This window comes from Antennarius striatus, chromosome 6 (genome assembly GCF_040054535.1).
Source record: "Antennarius striatus isolate MH-2024 chromosome 6, ASM4005453v1, whole genome shotgun sequence".
NCBI lineage: Eukaryota > Metazoa > Chordata > Actinopteri > Lophiiformes > Antennariidae > Antennarius > Antennarius striatus.
Genome location: NC_090781.1, coordinates 26383079 through 26410317, shown reverse-complemented (window position 1 = coordinate 26410317; position 27239 = coordinate 26383079). Strand labels below are relative to the sequence as shown.

General features: G+C 42.0%; 2 protein-coding genes across 5 annotated transcripts in view; one reads left to right on the top strand and one right to left on the bottom strand.

Moving 5' to 3' along the window:
* masp1 (MBL associated serine protease 1) overlaps positions 1-13231 on the top strand; it is a 15247-nt gene extending 2016 nt beyond the window's left edge. For 3 of the 4 annotated variants that reach the window (XM_068316715.1, XM_068316714.1, XM_068316716.1), the window contains exons 5-13: positions 5938-6134; positions 7684-7831; positions 7926-8044; positions 8125-8203; positions 9307-9426; positions 9529-9603; positions 9683-9930; positions 10098-10286; positions 10368-13231. In XM_068316715.1, coding sequence (XP_068172816.1) covers positions 5938-6134; positions 7684-7831; positions 7926-8044; positions 8125-8203; positions 9307-9426; positions 9529-9603; positions 9683-9930; positions 10098-10286; positions 10368-10856 — 1664 coding nt within the window. In that variant the 3' untranslated portion in view covers positions 10857-13231. Of the gene's footprint in view, positions 1-5937; positions 6135-7683; positions 7832-7925; positions 8045-8124; positions 8204-9306; positions 9427-9528; positions 9604-9682; positions 9931-10097; positions 10332-10367 lie in introns of all 4 variants that reach the window. The other variant, XM_068316717.1, reaches the window with a different exon arrangement.
* The window catches only part of LOC137596319 (coagulation factor X), a 16865-nt gene continuing 2520 nt past the window's right edge, over positions 12895-27239 (bottom strand). Inside the window, exons 5-12 of the mRNA XM_068316718.1 lie at positions 16150-16174; positions 15951-16064; positions 15657-15791; positions 15301-15572; positions 15099-15213; positions 14176-14372; positions 13982-14107; positions 12895-13834 (exon numbers count right to left, since the gene is read on the bottom strand). Of these exons, the coding sequence (XP_068172819.1) occupies positions 13592-13834; positions 13982-14107; positions 14176-14372; positions 15099-15213; positions 15301-15572; positions 15657-15791; positions 15951-16064; positions 16150-16174 (1227 nt within the window). The 3' untranslated portion in view covers positions 12895-13591. The remainder of the gene's footprint in view (positions 13835-13981; positions 14108-14175; positions 14373-15098; positions 15214-15300; positions 15573-15656; positions 15792-15950; positions 16065-16149; positions 16175-27239) is intronic.

The window sequence follows — 27239 nt, the reverse complement described above, 5'->3', positions numbered from 1 at the left end:
ACTGACTTCTGTGCCCCCCCCAAACACAATAACCAGAAACAGTTGTTAATGTCTGACTCTGGAGAACAGTAGGTGTCTCCTTTAGCCCCCCCATGATGGTCACAGCTTGTCTGTAACACACTGCCCCCCCCAGTAGAGAAGGGAATGTGGGCCTGACAGCAAAATGTTTGGACACCCCCGCTGTAGACGTTTAGTTTGTCACACCAGGGACACGTGTGTACTGTTTACCGTGTGGTGACAACAACAACAACAACAACAACAACAACAGATGGAGGCGGGGCTTCTTCTTCTTCTCTGGATCAGGCAGACGGGTCCTCTGCTGCCCCCTCCTGGTGGCCTGAACCAGCCCCTGGTTCTCCCGTTAGACAGGACTTCATGTTAAACGTTAGCGTGTCTGTTGTGTTGAACTGGGGTTAACATTAGTGTGGGGGGGGGGGGGGTCAAACTCATTTTCACTGGGGGCCACATCAGCAACATGGCTGCCCTCAAAGGGCCAGATGTAACTACTAAATGTAACTAAATGTAACTACTCCTTAATGTAACTAATAAATGTAACTAAATGTAACTCAGTGTAATGTAACTAAATGTAACTACTCCTTAATGTAACTAATAAATGTAACTAAATGTAACTCAGTGTAATGTAACTAAATGTAACTACTCCTTAATGTAACTAATAAATGTAACTAAATATAACTCAGTGTAATGTAACTAAATGTAACTACTCCTTAATGTAACTAATAAATGTAACTAAATGTAACTCAGTGTAATGTAACTAAATGTAACTACTCCTTAATGTAACTAATAAATGTAACTAAATATAACTCAGTGTAATGTAACTAAATGTAACTACTCCTTAATGTAACTAATAAATGTAACTAAATGTAACTCAGTGTAATGTAACTAAATGTAACTACTCCTTAATGTAACTAATAAATGTAACTAAATGTAACTCAGTGTAATGTAACTAAATGTAACTACTCCTTAATGTAACTAATAAATGTAACTAAATGTAACTCAGTGTAATGTAACTAAATGTAACTACTCCTTAATGTAACTAATAAATGTAACTAAATGTAACTCAGTGTAATGTAACTAAATGTAACTACTCCTTAATGTAACTAATAAATGTAACTAAATGTAACTCAGGGTAATGTAACTAAATGTAACTTCTCCTTAATGTAACTAATAAATGTAACTAAATGTAACTCAGTGTAATGTAACTAAATGTAACTACTCCTTAATGTAACTAATAAATGTAACTAAATGTAACTCAGTGTAATGTAACTAAATGTAACTACTCCTTAATGTAACTAATAGATGTAACTAAATGTAACTCAGGGTAATGTAACTAAATGTAACTTCTCCTTAATGTAACTAATAAATGTAACTAAATGTAACTCAGTGTAATGTAACTAAATGTAACTACTCCTTAATGTAACTAATAAATGTAACTAAATGTAACTCAGTGTAATGTAACTAAATGTAACTACTCCTTAATGTAACTAATAAATGTAACTAAATGTAACTCAGTGTAATGTAACTAAATGTAACTACTCCTTAATGTAACTAATAGATGTAACTAAATGTAACTCAGTGTAATGTAACTAAATGTAACTACTCCTTAATGTAACTAATAAATGTAACTAAATGTAACTACTCCTTAATGTAACTAATAGATGTAACTAAATGTAACTCAGTGTAATGTAACTAAATGTAACTACTCCTTAATGTAACTAATAGATGTAACTAAATGTAACTCAGTGTAATGTAACTAAATGTAACTACTCCTTAATGTAACTAATAAATGTAACTAAATGTAACTCAGTGTAATGTAACTAAATGTAACTACTCCTTAATGTAACTAATAAATGTAACTAAATGTAACTCAGTGTAATGTAACTAAATGTAACTACTCCTTAATGTAACTAATAAATGTAACTAAATGTAACTCAGTGTAATGTAACTAAATGTAACTACTCCTTAATGTAACTAATAAATGTAACTAAATGTAACTCAGTGTAATGTAACTAAATGTAACTACTCCTTAATGTAACTAATAGATGTAACTAAATGTAACTCAGTGTAATGTAACTAAATGATACTACTCCTTAATGTAACTAATAAATGTAACTAAATGTAACTACTCCTTAATGTAACTAATAGATGTAACTAAATGTAACTCAGTGTAATGTAACTAAATGTAACTACTCCTTAATGTAACTAATAGATGTAACTAAATGTAACTCAGTGTAATGTAACTAAATGTAACTACTCCTTAATGTAACTAATAAATGTAACTAAATGTAACTCAGTGTAATGTAACTAAATGTAACTACTCCTTAATGTAACTAATAAATGTAACTAAATGTAACTCAGTGTAATGTAACTAAATGTAACTACTCCTTAATGTAACTAATAAATGTAACTAAATGTGACTCAGTGTAATGTAACTAAATGTAACTACTCCTTAATGTAACTAATAAATGTAACTAAATGTAACTCAGTGTAATGTAACTAAATGTAACTACTCCTTAATGTTAAATAACTGAATTTCTGACTGATTCTAGTTCCAAACATTACAGTTAGACAGAAAAAACATGTTTGTTTGTTTCTCTGTTCTAACATAAATCCTTTTCATTTGTCAGGTTATTAAACCCACAGAACTCCATCAATCAAGGATCAAACTATCAATCAATAAAGAAAAATAACATCAGACACAAGTTTGGACGTTAACTTTGTTCACTACGTTTAGTCAGAGTTAAGTTGGGCTTAACTACTGCATTGTGGGAAATGTAGTTTTGCTCAAAGTACACTTATGACGTATCCATATTTAGGCCTTCTGACCCTTTATGCTCTCGTGGGACACATTAAATGATGTGGAGGGCCACATTTGGCCCCCGGGCCTTGAGTTTGACACGTGTGCATTAGTGTGTCTGTTGTGTTGAACTGGGGTCAAACATTAGCGTGTTCATCATTAACGTTTGTGTGAACAGAGCAGATTAGCATTCCAGCAGCTTGATCCTGATTAGCGTCTCCTGCTAACGAGGCCCCACCTCCACCAACAGTGAAAGTCTTTGTCTGTATGTGTGTGTGTGTGTGTGTGTGTTGTCATTTGTAAGCTTCCATACTTGACCCCTCCACCGGTTTGCCCCCCCGTCAGCAGCTTGAGTGGAGGTCATGGGATCTTTGTCCAGATTAATGTCCTTCTGTCTGTCAGCAGGAACCCCCAACCCCCCGTTGTACAGAAAGACACTTAATGCCAGAGTTTTATGGTCATTTGACAGACAGACACGCCTCCAATGACGTGAGGAGGCTCCGCCTCCAGAAATATCAACATGTTTTAGTCCTGAAAGTTAAAGTAAATGTAAACAATTGGAGAGGTTGGGGGTTCGAGCCCACCAAGGGGCCTGGTTGTGTTACCACCAGGTGCTGGCAACATGTCTGGAGTGTTTCCCTGCCCCTCACCTGTATGTCCACTGGGATGGGCTCCAGCAACCCCCATGACCCGCAAAAGAGGAAGGAGTGGTGCGTAGGATGATTGAATGAAACAACAGGAAAAACAAATGAAACAACAGGAAACAACTGAAAACATCAGGAAACAATGTGAAACAACAGGAAACAACAGGAAACAACAACAGACAACAGGAAACAACAACAGACAACAGGAAACAACGCCTCACGGGGCCCCTGCTGAGGCTCTGGGGAACTGGATCCAGTATCTGGAGTCTAACCTCTGTGTGACTGATAGCTGGTGGCTAATATTTACATTTCCTGAATGTTTCTGTGTGGAGGAGGACCACACACACACACACACACACACACACACACACACACACACACACACACACACACACACACACATGGTGTTTGAGTGTTCAGTGAACAAATACCTCTGGTCAAAATTTACTCTGCTACAAGTAAGAGTAGCCCAGTCAATACATTACTTGAGTAAGAGTAAAAAAGTACTTGCTTTTAAATGTACTTAAGTATTCAAGAGTAAATGCTTTTAAATGCACTAAAGTAAAAGTAAGAGTCAATTCCTATTTTTTATCTTTGATGAGAATGGACCTGACTGAACTACTGTCATTTTATAATTTTATATATAGTACCTTGTATGAGGTTACAGGGAGAAGAGATCAAGAAGGTGGAGGATTTGAAGTACTTAGGGTCAACAGTCCAGAGCAATGGAGAGTGTGGAAAAGAGGTGAAGAAGCGTGTCCAGGCAGGATGGAACGGGTGGAGGAAAGTGTCAGGTGTGATGTGTGATAGAAGAGTTTCAGCTAAAATGAAAGGAAAGGTGTACAAAACTGTGGTGAGACCAGCGATGTTGTTTGGTCTAGAGACAGTGTCACTGAGGAAAAGACAGGAGACAGAGCTGGAGGTAGCAGAGATGAAGATGCTGAGGTTCTCTCTGGGAGTGACCAGGATGGATAGGATCAGGAATGAGTACATCAGAGGGACAGCACATGTTAGAGGTTCTGGAGATAAAGTCAGAGAGGCCAGACTGAGATGGTTTGGACATGTCCAGAGGAGAGATAGTGAATATATTGGTAGAAGGATGCTGAGTTTTGAACTGCCAGGCAGGAGACCTAGAGGAAGACCAAAGAGGAGGTTTATGGATGTAGTGAAAGAGGACATGAAGGTAGTTGGTGTGAGAGAAGAGGATGAGAAGACAGGGTTAGATGGAGGACACTGATTGGCTGTGGAGACCCTGAAGGGAAAAGCCCAAAGGAAAAGAAGTAGATACAGTATATATAGTACCTTGTATCTCTTGTTTCAGAGGAAACTCTTTGAAACCACCTGCACTGATGTTCTTGCCTGTAGAACCATCATGTTATACTGAACCAAGCCCTCCCCAACATCTATAAAAATGGAAGTAAAATCAATGGAATCATCAAAGAGGACAATTCTGTCATTTTCACATTTTATTAAACAACCCCCCCTTCCATACACACACAAGACCAAATGGAGCCATACAGGCCCAACCAACTGGTTTAACTGGGGACCAACTGGAACCCCTAAAGGACACCCTGGTGGACCACTGGTTGAGAACCACTGCTTTACAACAAACTGAATCTCTGCTTTCAACAACTCAATGTTTACAGGAAGGACATATCCCAGGACCACAATATTTGTCTCCCCCAGACTGTCTGTCTCCCCCCACCTGTCTGTCTGTCTCCCCCCCAATCTGTGTGTCTCCCCCTGCCCCCCAGTCTGTGTGGCCCTGTGTCCTCCAGTCTCTGTCAGACTGTAGTTCTGTAAAATGAAGTGACCAGAGGTCTCTAGGTGTGACTTTTGTCCGTTTTTCTTCGGCGAACACAATAAGTATTTGAAAATGTTCTTTTTCGTGTCTGAGTCTCCGTTGTCCTTTTTCACTTCTACAAACTCGAACATGTCTTTAAGATGAGGCCGTGGGTTTTCTTCCTCCGCCTTATTAAACTCATCATGTTCATCAGATCCAACGGAGGCTTCTTCTTCCATCGCCACCGCGGTCTAGTTTTGAGCTGATTGGGGAGGGGGTGACGTATTTCTGCTTTTACGTAAATCCCAGTTGACAACGTGTACTGTGATAGGTGTCCTTCTTTGACGAACACTGCATGTGGCCAATTGCATTTTAGGGGGGGGCAATAAACAACAACAACAGGTAAACCTAAAAGTAAGGAGTATTCATGAGCCTTCTCAGAAATTAACTCGAGTAAGAGCAAAAATCTTTGCCTTGGAAATGTATTCGAGTAAGAGTAATACGTATGAAAGAATTCTAGTATTTGAGTAAAGTAAAAATCCTCAGAATCTGTTCTTAAGTACAGGACTTAAGTACATTTACTCTGTTACTGTCCACCCCTGGTGATTAAAGGGATCCTATGATGTAACACACGTGTGTGTGTGTGTGTGTGTGTGTGTGTGTGTGTGTGTGTGTGTGTGTGTGTGTGTGTTCAGTGGAGTGCAGTGACGGTGTGTTCAGGGACCGCTCTGGAGTTGTGAGCAGCGTTGATTTTCCGTCTCCGTACCCGAAGAGCTCCGACTGCTCCTACCGCATAGAGGTGGAGCCAGGCTTTAGGCTCCGCCTCCAGTTCGACACCCACTTTGATGTGGAGGACCACCCCTCAGTGCGCTGCCCTTACGACCACGTCAAGGTGAGCACAGGAGCCCCGCCCACAAGGTTATTGATCAGCCTGACATCATTAGTAGAGGATAAAGTGTAACTCATCTCTAAATCATCTCTCAGATGCTTTGGCCCAATAATAATAATAATAATAACAACAGTAATAATGTTATTATTACTATTATTATTATTATTATTATTATTATTAATAATAATAATAATAATAATAATAATAATGACTTCAGGTTTGTTACTGTTCAACATGAAGAAATTGTGACGCATCCAGGATTTAATATCCCTGAGGCAGGTTTCTAATTTAATTAGCTGATCAGATTTACTGGTTTTAATTGATAAATATAATTTAGTATCGTCAGCATAACAATAAAAGTTAATGTTATGTTTCCTTATAATATTTCCCAATGGTAACATATAGATTAAACAGAATTGGCCCCAGAACAGATCCTTGAGGTACTCCACAGGTGAGAGTCCCTCGGTCTGAACATCTATTATTGACATAGACAAACTGAAATCAGTCTGATAGATATGACCTAAACCAGTCTAGTGCTGAGTTTTTAATCCCAATCTCCTCTTCCAATCTCCTTAAAGAATATTATGGTCAACAGTATGGAATGCTGCACTCAGGTCTGACAAGACTAGAACAGACAGAAGACCTTTATCTGACGCTGTTAACAGGTCATTTGTGACTTTCAGCAGTTCAGTCTCCGTACTGTAGTTTGTTCTAAAACCTGACTGAAAATCCTCTGACAGGTTGTTCTCTAACAGGTAGTCATTTAGCTGTTTGGTCACTATGTTCTCTAGGATCTTGGATAGGAATGGATGGTTAGAGATCGGCCTGTAATCTGAGAGGAGGCCAGCATCTAGGTTTGGTTTCTGAAGGAGGGGCTTGATCACAGCTACTTTGAAAGATTGTGGTACATAACCAATTTTTAAGGATTGATTGATTATGGATAATACAGGTTTATTTATTAATGGTAGAACCTCTTTGAGGAGCGTACGTGGAATTTTGTCTAGTAGACAGGTGGTGGGTTTAGCAGAGGAAATTAAGGAATTTAAATCGGAGAGTTCCATTTGCTGAAAACACTCCAGGGTATAGCCAGAATTAGTCGATTCCTCTGCTAGCTTACTTGTGTTTAGCAGTACATAATGGATCTCATCTCTAAGATTTGTAATTTGCTTTGAACAAACCTAAGAAAGTCATCATTAAAGGACTGGTGGGCTCCATACTGTTGTGTTTCTCAGTCAGCCTGGCTACTGTGCTGAAAAGAAACCGAGGGTGGTTTTTATTTTCCTCTATTAAAGTAGAGTAGAAAGTATTTCTACTTCTACCGAGAGCCTTCTTTCTTGACGTAAAGCTGTCTTTCCAGGTTGAATAAGCTAGGTCAGTTTTTCTAGGTCAGACCCCCACATTCTCTCCAGTCTGCTGGAGCGCTGTTAGAGCTAGCAGGCTAATGGGTTACACCAGCTAACCAAACAGTTACTGATCATCTGTATGTGTGTGTGTGTGTGTGTGTGTGTGTGTGTGTGTGTGTGTGTGTGTGTGTGTGTGTGTGTGTGTGTAGGTAGCAGCGGGCAGCAGTGTGTGGGGTCCGTTCTGTGGGGACCGTTCTCCCGGTTTGATCGTCACGGAGACCAACGTGGTGACGGTTCTGTTCCACAGCGACGACTCGGGGGAGAATGGGGGCTGGAGGATCTCCTACACCAGTGTGGGTAGGTCAGGCTATGCCCCCCCGTGTGGAACGCACCTGTCACTGCAGCACCTGTGTGTGTGTGTCTGTGTGTGTGTGTGTGCAATGTCTGACAGGAAACCAGTGTCCCGTTCCTGAAGCCCCGCCCCACGCCCTGCTGAGCCCTGTCCAATCAGAGTACTCGTTCAGAGACCACGTCCTGGTGACGTGTGAGGCGGGCTTCCGGCTGCTGCAGGTATGTCTGTCTCACGCAGGTGGAGCCCCGCCCACAGGTTGAGCTCCGCCCACAGGAGCCCTCATGTGTGTGTGCTTCAGGGCGGGGGCTTTGTGGACCACCACCAGATGGACTGTCAGGCTGACGGCTCCTGGAGCAGCAGTGCCCCCCCCTGCCAAGGTAGGAGCAGCACACAGGCAGTGGTCGTTGTTCTGCAGGGTTCACCCTAGACCGGCGCCGTGACCTCAGACAGGAAGTTTGTTCCGCTGGTGGTTCTTTATCATGTCAGCAGCCATCAGGGTCCTGTTTACTGCCTGTTTACAGCCTGTTTACTGTCTGTTTACTTCCTGTTTACATCCTGTTTACTGTCTGTTTACTTCCTGTTTACATCCTGTTTACCGTCTGTTTACAGCCTGTTTGCAGTCTGTTTACAGCCTGTTTACTGTCTGTTTACTTCCTGCTTAGAGCCTGTTTACTGTCTGTTTACTTCCTGTTTACGGCCTGTTTACAGCCTGTTTACTTCTTATTTACAGCCTGTTTACTGCCTGGTTACTTCGTGTTTATATTCTGTTTACTTCCTTTTACAGTCTATTTACAACCTGTTTACTATCTGTTTACTTCTTGCTTAGAGCCTGCTTACTGTCTGTTTACTTTCTGTTTACAGCCTGTTTACTTCCTGCTTAGAGCCTGTTTACTGTCTGTTTACTTCCTGTTTACAGCCTGTTAAAGTTTGTTTACTTCCTCTTTATATTCTGTTTACTTCCTGTTTACAGCCTATTTGCAGCTTGTTTACTGTCTGTTTACTTCCTGTTTATATTCAGTTTACTTCCTGTTTACAGTCTGTTTACTGTCTGTTTACTTCCTGTTTGCAGCCTGTTGGTCTGCTTTTATGTCACCTTGACCTCTTGACCTCCAGCTGTCTCTCATCATGTTAACAGATATAAAAGAAAATCAAGTTTTCTGATTGACTTCAGATCAGATTAATACATTTCTGATCAATGATCCGTATTGATCGGTATTGATCGGTATTGATCACGTTTATGTTAATGTTTTTGGCTCAGCAGGATAAAGGTGAAACAAGTCAATTAAAGGTTGTGTTTTATCGTTTCCTGTCTGATTGACTACAAATGTGGAAATGAAGCCATCGCCATGAGATCCTAGTAGCCCAGCTGACAGCAAAGAACCAATCAGGGGACAAGACCTCTTTGGTCTCCGCCTCCTATTCATCTTCCTCCTCACTTTTTCATCTCCATCTGACACCTGATTGGTCTCCTCTGTTACAGTGGTGGATTGTGGGAGTCCGAAGGCCGTTGCCATGGCTGACGTTGTGTTTGGTCGTCATGACAACAGCACCCTGTTTGGATCGACGGTTCACTACGTCTGCAGGGAGGACGGCAGCAACAGTAAGCATCCTGGTCCTGGCCCCGCCCCCTGCAGGGGCCATGGGGTCCCAGTCCTGACCCCGCCCCCTGAATGCAGCCCCTAACAGCCCCGCTGTGTTCCAGGCTCCTACAGCTGTGGACCAGGTGGACACTGGATCAGTGCCCAATCAGGGCGGGGCCCGCCCACCTGCCTGCCAGGTAAGCGATGAGTCATGTGACCCGTACAGCCGTTACTCTGCTATGTGAAGGTTGGTGAGGAAGTGTCCCCTTCTTCCAGCCTGTGGCCGCCCGTTCCGCCCGCTTCCTTCTCAGGTGAAGAGGATTGTGGGAGGTCGCAGTGCTGAGCCCGGCTCCTTCCCCTGGCAGGTTCTGCTCAGCGTGGAGGATCGGTCCCGGGTCCCAGAGGACCGCTGGTTTGGCTCCGGGGCCCTGCTGTCTGAGTCCTGGGTCCTGACCGCCGCCCACGTCCTGAGGTCCCAGCGGAGGGACCCCAGCGTCGTCCCCGTGGCGCCGGAGCACGTCAAGGTTGTTCAGATTGAAGACAGCAGTTCTGGGGAACCCTGAGTCCAAACCAGGACCTGCAACCAGCTGGTCACACCGGTCAACCGGCTGGTTAGAGTGGTCAACTAAGTGGTTGACTGGTGTAACCAGCTGGTTGCTGGTTGACTGGTCTAAACACAAGTGTGTTCCAGGTGTTCCTTGGCCTCCATGACGCTGGAGACAAGGGCGTGGCCACCAACCGCTCAGTGCAGCAGATCTTCCTCCATCCTCACTTCCGGCCCGACAACTACAACAACGACATCGCGCTGCTGAAGCTGGCTGACGCTGTGGACTTCAGCGAGCTCATCCGTCCAGTGTGCCTCCCTCCGCCTCACAACGCGGTACTGGATAGCACGAGTGCTACAGAAACCCTCCAGTAACATGAGGTGAGGATAACGACCTTTGACCTCTCTCCTCTTCAGGACGACCCCCCCCCTCCTCTTCCGAACTCTCTGGGTGTCGTTGCTGGTTGGGGAATCTCCAATATCAACATATCTTCATCCTCTTCCTCCTCTTCTGGTGACCCCCCCACTCTGACCTCAGACCTCGGGATGACCTCTGACCTTCTGCAGTTCGTCAAGCTTCCGGTGGTGTCTCAGGACGAGTGTCAAGCGAGCTACGCCTCGCGCTCCGTCAGCTACAACATCACTGACAACATGTTCTGTGCTGGCTTCTTCCGGGGCGGGCGGGACACCTGCCTGGGGGACAGCGGGGGGGCATTTGTAATGGAGGACAGGGTCAGTCAGAAGTGGGCGGTGTATGGGCTGGTGTCATGGGGCGGACCTGAGGACTGTGGGAGTCAGAGAGTGTATGGAGTCTACACCCGGGTCACCAACTATGTGCAGTGGATCAGGAACAAACTCGTGGCTCCCCCTGGTGGTGAAACAACCAACAGTCTGACCCAACAGTAACCAACAGTCTGACCCAACGATAACCAACAGTCTGACCCAACGATAACCAACAGTCTGACCCAACAGTAACCAACAGTCTGACCCAACAGTAACCAACAGTCTGACCCAACAGTAACTAACAGTCTGACCCAACAGTAACTAACAGTCTGACCCAACAGTAACCAACAGTCTGACCCAACAGTAACCAACAGTCTGACCCAACGATAAACAACAGTCTGACCCAACAGTAACCAACAGTCTGACCCAACAGTAACCAACAGTCTGACCCAACAGTAACCAACAGTCTGACCCAACGATAACCAACAGTCTGACCCAACAGTAACCAATAGTCTGACCCAACGATAACCAACAGTCTGACCCAACAGTAACCAACAGTCTGACCCAACAGTAACCAACAGTCTGACCCAACGATAACCAACAGTCTGACCCAACAGTAACCAACAGTCTGACCCAACGATAACCAACAGTCTGACCCAACAGTAACCAACAGTCTGACCCAACAGTAACCAAAAGTCTGACCCAACAGTAACCAACAGTCTGACCCAACAGTAACCAACAGTCCGACCCAACGATAACCAACAGTCTGACCCAACGATAAACAACAGTCTGACCCAACAGTAACCAACAGTCTGACCCAACGATAACCAACAGTCTGACCCAACAGTAACCAACAGTCTGACCCAACAGTAACTAACAGTCTGACCCAACAGTAACCAACAGTCTGACCCAACGATAAACAACAGTCTGACCCAACGATAAACAACAGTCTGACCCAACAGTAACCAACAGTCTGACCCAACAGTAACCAACAGTCTGACCCAACAGTAACCAACAGTCTGACCCAACAGTAACCAACAGTCTGACCCAACAGTAACCAACAGTCTGACCCAACAGTAACCAACAGTCTGACCCAACGATAACCAACAGTCTGACCCAACAGTAACCAACAGTCTGACCCAACAGTAACCAACAGTCTGACCCAACAGTAACCAACAGTCTGACCCAACAGTAACCAACAGTCTGACCCAACAGTAACCAACAGTCTGACCCAACAGTAACCAACAGTCTGACCCAACGATAACCAACAGTCTGACCCAACAGTAACCTACAGTCTGACCCAACAGTAACCAACAGTCTGACCCAACAGTAACCAACAGTCTGACCCAACGATAAACAACAGTCTGACCCAACAGTAACCAACAGTCTGACCCAACGATAACCAACAGTCTGACCCAACAGTAACCAACAGTCTGACCCAACAGTAACTAACAGTCTGACCCAACAGTAACCAACAGTCTGACCCAACGATAAACAACAGTCTGACCCAACGATAAACAACAGTCTGACCCAACAGTAACCAACAGTCTGACCCAACGATAAACAACAGTCTGACCCAACAGTAACCAACAGTCTGACCCAACAGTAACCAACAGTCTGACCCAACAGTAACCAACAGTCTGACCCAACAGTAACCAACAGTCTGACCCAACAGTAACCAACAGTCTGACCCATCAGTAACCAACAGTCTGACCCAACAGTAACTAACAGTCTGACCCAACAGTAACCAACAGTCTGACCCAACAGTAACCAACAGTCTGACCCAACAGTAACCAACAGTCTGACCCAACAGTAACCAACAGTCTGACCCAACAGTAACTAACAGTCTGACCCAACAGTAACCAACAGTCTGACCCAACAGTAACTAACAGTCTGACCCAACAGTAACTAACAGTCTGACCCAACAGTAACCAACAGTCTGACCAATAGTTCACTCTGATCTGTTCTCCAGTCACTCAGTTACCACACACACAACAGACCCAGGTGAGGGTGGTAAGATATCAGGTCCGTGTGCACAGAAATCTTTCTCAGCAAGTCGTCTGAACTTGTTCTGTGCCTCAATGAATCAGGAACAAAACACACTGGGTCCAGAACCCGCCACATTGTGTTTGGACCTGTTCTTGAACCCGAACTCTAATCTCTAATGAGACTCGTCTGATGAACTGATCACAGTCAGGCTGAAAACAGAACCAGCAGAACCTCCTGAGAAAAGAGGTCTTGCATGTTATATACATGTTATGACACATGATTACACGTATGTTATGTACATATTATGACACATGATTACATGTTATATATATCTTATAATACATGATTACACATATGTTATATACATGATATGACACATGATTACACGTGTTATATACATGTTATGACACATTATTAAACGTGTTATATACATGTTATGACACATGATTACATGTGTTATATACATGCTATGACACATGATTACACGTGTGTTATATACAGATGATGTACTGATGTGTGTGACCTTCATCAGCTGTAACCAGTAATAAACGTTTTACAAAGCAGCCTCACATCATGTCATCATTTAAAAAAATAAACTTCAACTGTAGAAACTTGCAAACTTAACTTTTAACAATGGTTAAAATCATGTAATTATTTTATAATTCAATAATTCTTTATTTAACAATTAGTTGTGATCATTTAGGACTGGTTGGGGAGCTTGAAAATATTTTAAAAATATATCTCCTTCCCCTAAAATGATGGAAGTCAGCATTCTGCTAAACTAGTTTCATCAGGTGTTAAACTAGTCTTGCTCATTAACATGTTTTAAAGTAGTCTTCCTCATTAACGTGTTTTAAACTAGTCTTCCTCATTAACTCCTGTTTCTTGCTGTCCAGCCAATCAGGCAACAGCGTTCTCGTCCCATGTGATCAGGACTCGGTGCCATTCAGGTCGGTTCTGTCCATGGTGTCTCTGATCCAGGACAGGAAGTTGCCCAGCCGGGTATAAACCCCGTACTTCCCTTTGGCGGCGCATTTCTCGCCCCAGCTGACCACGCCCGTCAGGAACCAGGTGCCCCGGTAGTTCACCACGAACGGGCCGCCACTGTCCCCGCTGCAAGCGTCCATGCTGGCATCCAGGTAACCCGCGCAGAACATGTTGTCTGTGATCACCTGCAGGGCGGGGGCATCGTGACCATCAGGTGACCACCAGGTGACCATCAGGTGACCACCAGGTGACCCTCAGGTGACCATCAGGTGACCATCAGGTGACCACCAGGTGACCCTCAGGTGACCTCAGACAGGTGCTCCGTAGCTCACCTGTTCAGTGGACGCGGTGCAGTGCCTGAAACTGACCACTGGGAGCGCCACCTTCCTGAGGAACCGTGACGACCTGCCCAGGTAGTGCGTGACTCCCCAGCCCGTCACCTGACCCCGGTTCCCGTCCTGAAACCAGACAGAGTCGGTTCTGGTCCTTCTGCCCCCCCAGCACTGACAGCATCAGCAGTCGTTACCTGCAGCAGGTATTTTGACAGGTGGGGGTCGGGCAGGCAGGCGGGGGCCGCTGTGGGGCCCCTGACCACCGGCCGGGCCAGAAACAGCAGAGCGAGGTCACTGTCAAAGGTGAACGAGTGGAAGTGGGGGTGAACGAACACCTGCTGCACCGGGATCACCTGTTCACCAGGATCAGGACGCCGCTTGTCCCAGTCCCCTACACACACACACACACACACACACACACACACACACACACACACACACACACACACAGACACACACACACACACACACACACACACACACACACACACACACACACAGACACACGCAGACACACACACAGACACACACACACACACAGACACACACACACACACACACACACAGAGACACAGACAGACACACACACACACAGACACACACAGACACACACAGACACACAGACACAGACACACACATACACACACACACACACACACACACACACACACACACACACACACACAGACACACACACACACACACACAGACACACACACACACACAAACACACAGACACACACACACACACACAGACACACACACACACACACACAGACACACACACACACACAAACACACAGACACACACACACACACACACACACAGACACACAGACACACACAGACACACACACACACACACACACACACACACACACACACACACAAACAGGCACACACACACACACCACTGATTGCTTGATCAGACAGGACAGGGTTAAGGTGCCAATGTTAGCATGTCTGCAGCGGTGTTGATAGCATTAGCATGTCTGTGCTGTTCTTGATTGTACATCATGGTGGAATTAGCTTAGCGTGTTTGGTTGCTGTGCTCTGAACCGGTGAAATGGGCGTGTCTGTCTCCATTCTGCAGCCCATTGGTTGATGAGGGGCTCACCGATGGTCACATGATCGGCTGTCTCCTGGAAGCAGTGGGCAGCAGAGACCACCCATTGGTCAGACACCAGTGTCCCCCCACAGAAGCCGTAGCCATCGGCGCGGCGGACCAGAACCTGGAGGGACACACCCACAGGTCAGCTGAGCCCACGGATCTGATTGGCTGCAACACATCCACTCCTGATGGAGGCGGGCCTCTACACCTGCCAGGGACTCCCTCCTTGTCTCTCCAGGGACCCGCCCACAACACGAGGTTCCAGGTCCTCCTCCCATCCCCCGTCCTCCCCCCTCGGCTGCGTCTCATTGGCTCTGGGCTCAGACGTTGCGTTCGCTTCCGTCGGGTGATCGTCCGTCCCCGTGAGGTTCAGCGCCGGCGGCCAGCCGTCCGCGGTGACGTTCTCCAGCTCAGAGGCGGGCCCCAGAGAACGGGCTCTGCTCAGCAGCGCCCTCTGCTGGAGGCCGCAGGGAAACGGCGCTGGAACGACAGACGGCCATCAACATCCTGTTGTTGTTTACGGTGGCCATGGTTGCGCTGTGAGGCGGGTTCTCTGAGTGTTACTGGTCTGGGAGCAGCTTCGTCCATCGGGGTCCAGCTGGAATCCATCAGCACATCCACACTGAACTCCAGCGCCCCCCGGCAGGTCTCTGCAGTACTGCACGCAGCCGCCGTTTCTATAGCGACACTCCAACAACACTGCAAAACAAACAACAAAAGGTAAATAGAAAGCAGTGATGCACTTTGATTCAGGAAGTAAACAACATCACGTACAACAACAGAGTCGTGTTCACCTGACTGACGTGCTGTTTACCTGAGGCACAGGTGCTGTTTACCTGAGGCACAGGTGCTGCTTACCTGAGGCACAGGTCTTGCCCTGGTACTGCGGGGGACACACACATGTGAAGGCTCCTCGGTCCATGAGGCACATCCCTCCATTCAGACAAGGGTTAATCCGACAGGCGTTCAAATCTATCACACAAGGAGGAGACACCTGAATGCACCACAGGTGGACGGTGAGTCTGTCATGTTTGGAGGAACGACTGAAAACACTCACTGGTGTATTTGAACCAGAATTCCAGCTATGGGACAAAAAGATTTGGGTTACTGTTTGTTGGGTCAGAGTCAGTGTTTGGTTAGGGTTAGGGTTAGGTCACCGGGAGTTCTGTGGCTCATATGTATGAACAGTGCTACCCCAAAACCTGACCCTAAAGTCTAACCCTAACCATAAAGTGTGACCCTAATCCCTAACCCTAACCCTAAATTCAAACCATAGAGTCTAACACTAACCCTAACACCAACCCTGAACCTAATGCCAACCCCTAACCCAAACGCTAACAACAACCCCTAGCCCTAATCCTAAACCTAAACCCTAACCCTAAACCTAAATCCTAACCCTAACCCCTAACCCTCACCCTAAACCCTAACCGTAGAGTATAACCCTGACCCTAAACCCTAACACTAACCCTAACCCCTAACTGTAGAGTCTAACCCCAACCTTAAATCCTAACCGTAACCCTCACCCTAACCCTAAACCCTAACCGTAGAGTCTAACCCTGAACCCCAAACCCTAACCCTAACTATAAAGACTAGTAGTAGAGTCTAAACCCTAACCCTAAACTCTACCCCTAACCCTAAACCCTAACCGTAGAGTCTAACCCTATGCCAAAACCATTACCCTAAACCCTAACTGTAGTCTAACCCTAATCCTAAACCCTAAACCCTAACCGTAGAGTTAAACCCTAACCATATCCGTAGAGTCTAGCTGTAACCCTAACCGTAAACCCTAACCGTAACCCTCACCCTAACCGTAGAATCTTACCCTAAACCCTAAACCTAAACTCTAACCCTAAACCCTAACCGTAGAGTCTAAGTCTAAACCTAAACCCTAACCGTAGAGTCTAACCCTAACCTTAAAGCCTAACTGTAGAGTATAACTCTAAACCTAAACCCTAACCATAGAGTCTCACCCTAACCCTAAATCCTAACCTTAGGTGTAACTCTCAACCCTAACCCTAAACCTAAACTCTAACATTAACCCAAACCCATAACCCCTAAACTTAATCCTAACCCTAAACCCTAAACGTAGAGTCTCACCCTAACCTTAGGTCTAACCCTAACCTCTAACCATAGAGTCTAACCTTAAACCCTAACCTTAACCCTGACCCGAACCCTTAACCCTAACCCTAATGCTAAACCTAAACTCTAACCCTAAACCCTAATCCTAACCTTAACCCTAAACCTTAACCGCAGAGTCTAACCCTAACTGTAGAGTCTAACCTTAAACCTAAACTGGAACCTTAGGTCTAAATCTAACCCTAAACCCTAACCCTAAACCTAAACTCTAACCCTAAACCTAACCCTAAACCTAAACTCTAACCCTAAACCCTAACCCTAATCCCTAACTGTAGAGTTTAACCTTAATCCTAACCCCAAACCCTAAACCCTAAAAGTAGAGTCTAACCCTAAAACTAAACCCTAACCTTAAACCCTAACCCCAACCCTAACCCCTAACCGTAGAGTCTATCTCTAAACCTAAACCATAACCGTAGAGTCTCACCCTGACCCTAAATCCTAACCTTAGGTGTAACTCTCAACCCTAACCCTAAACCTAAACTCTAACATTACCCAAACCCCTAACCCTAATCATAACCCTAATCCTAACCCTAAAACCAAACTGTAGAGTCTAACTCTAAACCCTAACATTAAACCCTAACCCTAATCCTAAACTCTAACCCTAGCCCTAACCCTAAACCCTAACAGTACAGTCTAACCCTAATCGTAAATCCTAACCCCTAACCCTAATCCTAAATCTAACCTCTAACCGTAGAGTCTAACCCTAACCGTAGAGTCTAACCTTAAACTCTAACCTTAACCCTGACCCAAACCCGAAATCCTAACCCTAAACCTAAACTCTAAACCTAAACCGTAAACCCTAACCCTAAAACTAAACTTTAACCCTAAACCCTAACCCTAATCCAACACTAATCCTAACCCTAAACCCTAACCGTAGAGTGTAACCCTAACCCTAACCGTAGAGTCTAACCCTAACTCTAAATCCTGACCCTAACCCTAAACTCTACCCCTAGCCCTAACCCTAACCATAGAATCTTACCCTAACTCTAAACTCTAACCCTAACCCTAACCGTAAACCCTAACCGTAGAGTCCAACCTTAACCCTAACCCCTAACCGAAACCCTAAACCCTAACTCTAAACCCTAATCGTAGAGTCTAACCTTAACCCTATACCCTAACCCCTAACGAAAACCCTAAACCCTAAAAGTTGAGTCTAACCCTATGCCTAAACCCTGACCCTAAACCCTAACCGTAGAGTTAAACCCTAACCCTAAACCCTAAACATGACCGTAGAGTCTAGCCGTAACCCTAACCGTAAACCCTAACCCTAACCGTAACTCTCACCCTAAACGTAGAATCTTACCCTAACTCTAAACCCTAAACCTAAACCTAAACTCTAACCCTAACCCTAGCCCTAACCCTAAACCCTGACCATAGAGTCTAACCCTAATCCCTAACCCTAACCCTGACCCTAACCCTAACTAAACACTAACTGTAGAGTCTAACCCTAAACCCTAACCGTAAAGTCTCACCCTAACCTTAGGTCTAACCCTAAAGCCTAACCTTAAACCCTAACCCTAAACCTAAACTCTAACCCTAACCCTAACCCTAAACCCGAACCGTAGAGTCTGACCCTAAACCCTAACCCTAATAGTAGTCTAACACTAACCTTAAACCCTGAGCCTAACACCTAACCGTAACCCAAACCCTTAACCGTCTTTTTTTTAAAGCTGTGGATCGAAAATTGTCTTCTTCATATTACCAGTCAAGAAAAATTTTATGTTTTGCAAAGCAGTGGATCAAAAAATTACTTTGAAGACCAACGGGTCAAAAAACATTTTTTTGTAGACTGGCAGGTCAAGGAAAAAAAAAAAAGTCTTTTCTTTTTAAAGAAAATAAAAACTTTTCTTCCGACTGTGGCATGAAAAATTAAAAAAATATTTTTATTTTAAAGCTGTGGGCCAAAAATTTTATCTTTGTAGACTGGCGGGTCGAGAAAAATATTTGGGGTTTTTTCAAACTGGGGGGTCAAAAACAGTTTTTGTCTTCTCAAGGAAAATAAAAAAAATTCTGCAAGCTGTAACATAAAAAATTGTAAAAAACCTTTTCTTTTAAAGCTTTGGGACAAAAACATTTTTTTCAGTCAGACCGGCAGGTCAAAAAAAACTTTTGTCATGCCAGCGGGTCAACAATTTTTTTTTTAATTAAGGAAAAGTTAAAAAAGGTCTTTAGACTGTGGTATGAAAAATTTGATAATTTTTTTTTTTCAAAGCTATGGGTCAAAAACATTTTCTTTAGTCAGACAGACGGGTCAAGAAAATCTTTTTTTGTAGACCGGCGAGTCAAGAAAAAAAGTGTTTCTTTCAAACCGGCAGGTCAAATAAAAATTTTTTTTCAGGTCCAAGATTTTATTTTAATTAAGGGAATTCATCTTCATCTTCAGATTACCACCGCTACATCCGCCATCAGCGGGTCGCGGGGAGCCGGAGCCTATCTTGGCAGCATAGGATGTGAGGCGGGGGACACTCCTGGCATGACGCCAGTGCACCGCGGAGCCACACACAAAGACACACAACCATGCACACACACACTCATTCCTACGGGCAATTTTGGAACGGCCAATCAACCTGAAGCGCATGCTTTTGGGGGTGGGAGGAAGCCGGAGAACCCACGCAGACACTGGGAGAGCATGATAACTCCGCACAGAGCGGGACTCGAATCCGGGTCCGCCATGTTGTGAGGCGACAGCGCTAACCACTGCGCCACCGTGCCATTTTTTTTTGTAGACCGGCGGGTCAAAAAAAAAATTTTCTTTAGACCGGACGCCCAACCCAAAAAAGTTTTCTTGGATTGACCAAAAAGTTTTTTAGACCAACCAATTGTTAATAATTTTTTTGACGAACCGGGCAACACAAAATTTTTACAGAGTGTTCGACTGAAAGAAAACATTTTTAGATAGACTGACCAATGGAAATTTTTGTTTAAACTTACTGACCCAGAAAATGTTTTTTGACCAACCGACTAAATAATGTCTCAGACCACTGGGTCAAAAACAGTTTTTTGGACAAAGCCGCAAAAGAAAAAAAAAAATTGAAGTGGTTGAAAAAAAAAATTGTTTATTTGGATTAAGTGACCAAAAAAATCGTTGGACCGACAGGCAAAAAAACTTTTAAAAAAATTTTTTTTAGACGAGCGGGTAAAAAAAATGTTTTACACCAACTGATACTGAAAAAAAATTTTTTTCATCGACAGACCAAAAAAAAACATTTTTAGAAATGACCGACACCGAAAAAAAACTTCTTTAAAGGGATCGACCAGAAAACAGTTTCTACACCAACCGACTGGAAAAATATTTTTTATGGCCAACTAAAAAAAATTTCTTTGACCAAGTACGAACAAAATTTATGTAGACCAGTGGTTCTTAAAATGGAACCCAGGGCTTCGGTGAGTAGGTCTCAGGGATTCGGCAGAAACCTGGGTCAGGACAAAACACCCGACAAATTATGTCGGGTGTTAGGGTGAGAGGGTTGGGATTAGGGGTGAGGGGTTAGGGTTAGGGGTGAGAATTAGGGTTAGGGTTAGGGTTAGGGTTGGGGTTGGGGTTAGTGTTAGGGTTGGGGTTGGGTTAGGGTTAGGGTTGGGGTTAGGATTAGGGTTAGGGTTAGGGTTAGGGTTAGGGTCAAAAAAAATTTTTGTCATACCGGCAGTTCAACAATTTTTTTTTTGATTAAGGAAAATTTTAAAAAAGGTCTTTAGACTGTGGTATGAAAAATTTGATAACATTTTTTTTGAAAGCTATGGGTCAAAAATATTTTTTTAGTCAGACCGACGGGTCAAGAAAATCTTTTCTTGTAGACCGGCGAGTCAAGAAAAAAGTGTTTCTTTCAAACCGGCAGGTCACATAAAAATTTTTTGTCAGACCGGAGGTCCAAGAAATTTTTTTAATTAAGGGAATTAAAAAAATTCTTTAGACTGTAGTACGAAAATTTTTTAAAATCATTAGTTATTTTTTTAAAGCTATGGGCCAAAATTTTTGTTTTGTAAGACCAGCAAGTCAAATAAATATTTTTTTTCAAACCGGCAGGTCAAAACAGAATGTTTTCTTTTTCAAGAAAACAAAAATTTTGTCTGCAACCTGTGGCAGGAAGAATTAAAAAAACCCATATTTTTTAAAGCTGTGTGTCAAAAAATATTTCTGTAGACTTTTGGGTCAAGCAATTTCTTTTTAGACTGGCGGGTGAAGAATTTTTTTTATGGGAAATAAAAATATTTTCTTTAGACTGTGGCATGAAATTTTTTCTTAAAAAAACAGTAGTTTTTTTAAAGCTGTTTTTTGGAACCGGCGGGTCAAAAACATTTTTTGTCTTTTTAAGGTAAAATGAAGAAAATTCTACAGATTGTAACATAAAAAATAAACAAAAACGTTTTTGTTTTTTAAAGCTGTGTGTCAAAAAAAAAATTATTAGAGAAAATAAAACATTTCTTCAGATTGTGGCATGAAAAATTAAAACATTTCTTTCTTCAGAGTTAGGGGTCAAAAACATTTGTCTAGTCAGACCAGCGGGTCAAGAAAATTTTTTGTTTTTGTCAAACCGGCGGGGTCAAAAAATATTTTTTGTCAGACCGGCGGGTCAAGAATTTTTTTTTATTTAAGGAAGAAAAAAAATTTTCTTTAGACTGTGGTGTGAAAAATTGTAAAAAAACATTAGTTGTTTTTTAAGGCTGTGGGTCAGGGTTTTTTTTGTAGACCGGCGGGTCAAGAAAATATTTTGTTTTTTCAAACTGGCGGGTCAAATTATTAATTTGAATATCAGTGGATTAAAAAAATATTGGCGGGTAAAAAAACTTTTTTGTAAACCGGCGTGTCCAGTTGAAAAAACTTTTGTTTTAGACCGGCGGGTCAAAAAAAAAATTGAGACTGGGAGATCAAAAAAAATTTTTTTAGACTAGCGGATCAAAACTAGGAAACATTGTTTGTTTTCAGAAAAAGGGAAAAAAAATTTAGTACAAAAGGAAAATGTTTTTTTCCTTGGAATGTGGAGTTAAAAATTATGAACAAAAAAATTTTTTTTAACTGGCGGGTCAAAAAAAATTTTTCTTTAGACCGGACGCCCAACCCAAAAAAGTTTTCTTGGATTGACCAAAAAGTTTTTTAGACCAACCAACTGTTAATAATTTTTTTGACCAACCGGGCAAGACAAAATTTTTACAGAGTGTTCGACTGAAAGAAAACATTTTTAGACCAACTGACCAGTGGAAAAATTTTTTTAAACTTACTGACCGAGAAAATGTTTTTTGACCAACCGACTAAATAATGTCTCAGACCACTGGGTCAAAAACAGTTTTTTGGACAAAGCCGCAAAAGAAAAAATATTTTTTGGACATACAACTTAAAGAAGTTTTTTGACCGAGTGGTTGAAAAATTTTTTTTGTGTATTTGGATTAAGTGAACAAAAAAATCATTTTTGGACCGACAGGCAACAAAACTTTAAAAAAAAATTTTTTTAGACGAGCGGGTCAAAAAAATGTTTTACACCAACTGATACCGAAAAAAATTTTTTTCATCGACAGACCAAAAAAAAACATTTTTAGAAATGACCGACACCGAAAAAAAACTTCTTTAAAGGGATCGACCAGAAAACAGTTTCTACACCAACCGACTGAAAAAATATTTTTTACGGCCAACTAAAAAATATTTCTTTGACCAAGTACGAACAAAATTTATGTAGACCAGTGGTTCTTAAAATGGAGCCCCAGGGCTTCGGTGAGTAGGTCTCAGGGATTCGGCAGAAACGTGGGTCAGGACAAAACACCCGACACATTATGTCGGGTGTTAGGGTGAGAGGGTTGGGATTAGGGGTGAGGGTTAGGGTTAGGGGTGAGAATTAGGGTTAGGGTTAGGGGTGAGGGTTAGGGTTGGGGTTAGGGTGAGGGTGAGGGTGAGGGTGAGGGTGAGGGTTGGGGTTAGGGTTAGGGTTAGGGTTAAGGTTAGGGTTGGGGTTAGGGTGAGGGTTAGGGTGAGGGTGAGGGTGAGGGTTAGTTGTGAGGGTTAGGGTTAGGGTCAAAAAAATTTTTTTGTCATACCGGCAGTTCAACAAATTTTTTTTTAATTAAGGAAAATTTTAAAAAAGGTCTTTAAACTGTGGTATGAAAAATTTGATAACATTGTTTTTCAAAGCTATGGGTCAAAAATATTTTTTTAGTCAGACCGACGGGTCAAGAAAATCTTTTCTTGTAGACCGGCAAGTCAAGAAAAAAGTGTTTCTTTCAAACCGGCAGGTCAAATAAATTTTTTTGTCAGACCGGAGGTCCAAGAAATTTTTTTAATTAAGGGAATTAAAAAAAATCTTTAGACTGTAGTACGAAAATTTTAAAAATCATTAGTTATTTTTTTAAAGCTATGGGCCAAAAATTTTTGTTTTGTAAGACCAAAGACTCAAATAAATTTTTTTTTTCAAACCGGCAGGTCAAAACAGAATGTTTTCTTTTTCAAGAAAACAAAAATTTTGTCTGCAACCTATGGCAGGAAGAATTAAAAAAAACCCATATTTTTTAAAGCTGTGTGTCACAAAATATTTCTGTAGACTTTTGGGTCAAGCAATTTTTTTTTTACACTGGCGGGTGAAGAATTTTTTTCATGGGAAATAAAAATATTTTCTTTAGACTGTGGCATGAAAATTTTTTTTTTAAAAACAGTATTTTTTTTAAAAGCTGTTTTTTGGAACCGGCGGGTCAAAAACATTTTTTGTCTTTTTAAGGAAAATACAAAATTTTCTACAGGCTGTAGCATTAAAAAAACAAAAAAAAAACACTTTTAAAGCTGTGGGTCAAAATATTTCTTGTAGACCAAAAATAGTTCTTGTAGTCAAAAAATTTCTTCTAGACCGGCAGGTCAAAAACATTTTTTGTCTTTTTAAGGTAAAATGAAGAAAATTCTACAGATTATAACATAAAAAATAAACAAAAACGTTTTTGTTTTTTTCAAACCGGCGGGGTCAAAAAATATTTTTTGTCAGACCGGCGGGTCAAGAATTTTTCTTTATTTAAGGAAGAAAAAAAATTTTTTTTAGACTGTGGTATGAAAAATTGTAAAAAACATTAGTTCTTTTTCAAGGCTGTGGGTCAGGGTTTTTTTTGTAGACCAGCGGGTCAAGAAAATATTTTGTTTTTTCAAACTGTCTGGTCAAATTATTTATTTGAATATCGGTGGATTAAAAAAATATTTCTAAGACTGGCGGGTAAAAAAACTTTTTTGTAAACCGGCGTGTCCAGTCGAAAAAACTTTTTCTGTGGACCGGCGGGTGAAAAAAAAAATTGAGACTGGGAGATCAAAAAATTTTATTTTACACTAGCGGGTCAAAACTACAAAAATTGTTTGTTTGTTTACAGAAAAAGGGAAAAAACATTTCAGGACAGTTTCTTTAGACCGGACGCCCAACCCAAAAAAGTTTTCTTGGATTGACCAAAAAGTTTTTTAGACCAACCAATTGTTAATAATTTTTTTGACGAACCGGGCAACACAAAATTTTTACAGTGTTCGACTGAAAGAAAACAAAAAAAAATTTCCATTGGTAAGTTGATCTAAAAATAGATCAACTGACCAATGGAAATTTTTGTTTAAACTTACTGACCGAGAAAATGTTTTTTGAACAACCGACTACATAATGTCTCAGACCACTGGGTCAAAAACATTTTTTTGGACAAAGCCGCAAAAAAAAAAAAAATTGAAGTGGTTGAAAAAAAAAATTGTTTATTTGGATTAAGTGACCAAAAAAATCGTTTTTGGACCGACAGGCAAAAAAACGTTAAAAAATTTTTTTTTAGATAAGCAGGTCAAAAAAATGTTTTAGACCAACTGATACTGAAGAAAATTATTTTTGGACCGACAGACCAAAAAAAAAAATTTTTAGAAATGACCGACACCAAAAAAAAACTTCTTTAAAGGGATCGACCAGAAAACAGTTCCTACACCAACCGACTGAAAAAATATTTTTTAAGGCCAACTAAAAAAATTTCTTTGACCAAGTACGAACAAAATTTATGTAGACCAGTGGTTCTTAAAATGGAACCCAGGGCTTCGGTGAGTAGGTCTCAGGGATTCGGCAGAAACCTGGGTCAGGACAAAACACCCGACACATTATGTCGGGTGTTAGGGTGAGAGGGTTGGGATTAGGGGTTAGGGTTAGGGTTAGGGGTGAGAATTAGGGTTAGGGTTATGGTTGGGGTTAGGGTTAGGGTTAGGGTGAGGGTTAGGGTTAGGGTTAGGTTGAGGGTGAGGGTTAGGGTTAGGATTGGGGTTAGGTTAAGGGTTAGGGTTGGGGTTAGGGTTAGGGTCAAAAAAATTTTTTGTCATACCGGCAGTTCAACAAATTTTTTTTTAATTAAGGAAAATTTAAAAAAAGGTCTGTAGACTGTGGTATGAAAAATTTGATAACATTTTTTTTTCAAAGCTATGGGTCAAAAATCTTTTCTTTCGTCAGACCGACGGGTCAAGAACATCTTTTATTTTAGACCGGCGAGTCAAGAAAAAAGTGTTTCTTTCAAACCGGCAGGTCAAATAAAAATTTTTTGTCAGACCGGAGGTCCAAGAAATTTTTTTAATTAAGGGAATTTTAAAAATTCTTTAGACTGTAGTACGAAAATTTTAAAAATCCTTAGTTATTTTTTTAAAGCTATGGGCCAAAAATTTTTGTTTTGTAAGACCAAAGACTCAAATAAATATTTTTTTTCAAACCGGCAGGTCAAAACAGAATGTTTTCTTTTTCAAGAAAACAAAATTTTTGTCTGCAAGCTGTGGCAGGAAGAATTTAAAAAAACCCATATTTTTTAAAGCTGTGTGTCACAAAATATTTCTGTAGACTGTTGGGTCAAGCAATTTTTTTTTAGACTGGCGGGTGAAGAATTTTTTTCATGGGAAATAAAAATATTTTCTTTAGACTGTGGCATGAAATTTTTTTTAAAAAACAGTAGTTTTTTTTAAAGCTGTTTTTTGGAACCGGCGGGTCAAAAACATTTTTTGTCTTTTTAAGGAAAATACAAAATTTTCTACAGGCTGTAGCATTAAAAAAAAAAAAAAACACTTTTAAAGCTGTGGGTCAAAACATTTCTTGTAGACCAAAAATATTTCTTGTAGTCAAAAAATTTCTTCTAGACCGGCAGGTCAAAAACATTTTTTGTCTTTTTAAGGTAAAATGAAGAAAATTCTACAGATTATAACATTAAAAATGAACAAAAACATTTTTGTTTTTTTAAAGCTGTGTGTCAAAAAAAAATTATTAGAGAAAATAAAACATTTCTTCAGACTGTGGCATGAAAAATTAAAACATTTCTTTCTTCAGAGTTATGGGTCAAAAACATTTGTTTAGTCAGACCAGCGGGTCAAGAAAATTTTTTGTTTTTTCAAACTGTCGGGTCAAATTATTTATTTGAATATCGGTGGATTAAAAAAATATTTCTAAAAAAACTTCTTTAAAGGGATCGACCAGAAAACATTTTCTACACCAACCGACTGAAAAAATATTTTTTACGGCCAACTAAAAATATTTCTTTGACCAAGTACGAACAAAATTTATGTAGACCAGTGGTTCTTAAAATGGAGCCCCAGGGCTTCGGTGAGTAGGTCTCAGGGATTCGGCAGAAACCTGGGTCAGGACAAAACACCCGACACATTATGTCGGGTGTTAGGGTGAGAGGGTTGGGATTAGGGGTGAGGGTTAGGGTTAGGGGTGAAAATTAGGGTTAGGGTTAGGGTGAGGGTGAGGGTTGGGGTTAGGGTGAGGGTGAGGGTGAGGGTTAGGGTTGGGTTAGGGGTGAGAATTAGGGTTAGGGTTAGGGTTAGGGTTAGGGTTAGGGTTGGGGTTAGGGTTAGGGTTGGGTTAGGGTTAGGGTTGGGTTACGGGTGAGAATTAGGGTTAGGGTTAGGGTTGGGTTAGGGGTGAGAATTAGGGTTAGGGTTGGGGTTAGGGTTAGGGTTGGGTTAGGGGTGAGAATTAGGGTTAGGGTTGGGGTTAGGGTTAGGGTTGGGGTTAGGGTTAGGGTTGGGGTTAGGGTTAGGGTTAGGGTTAGGGTTGG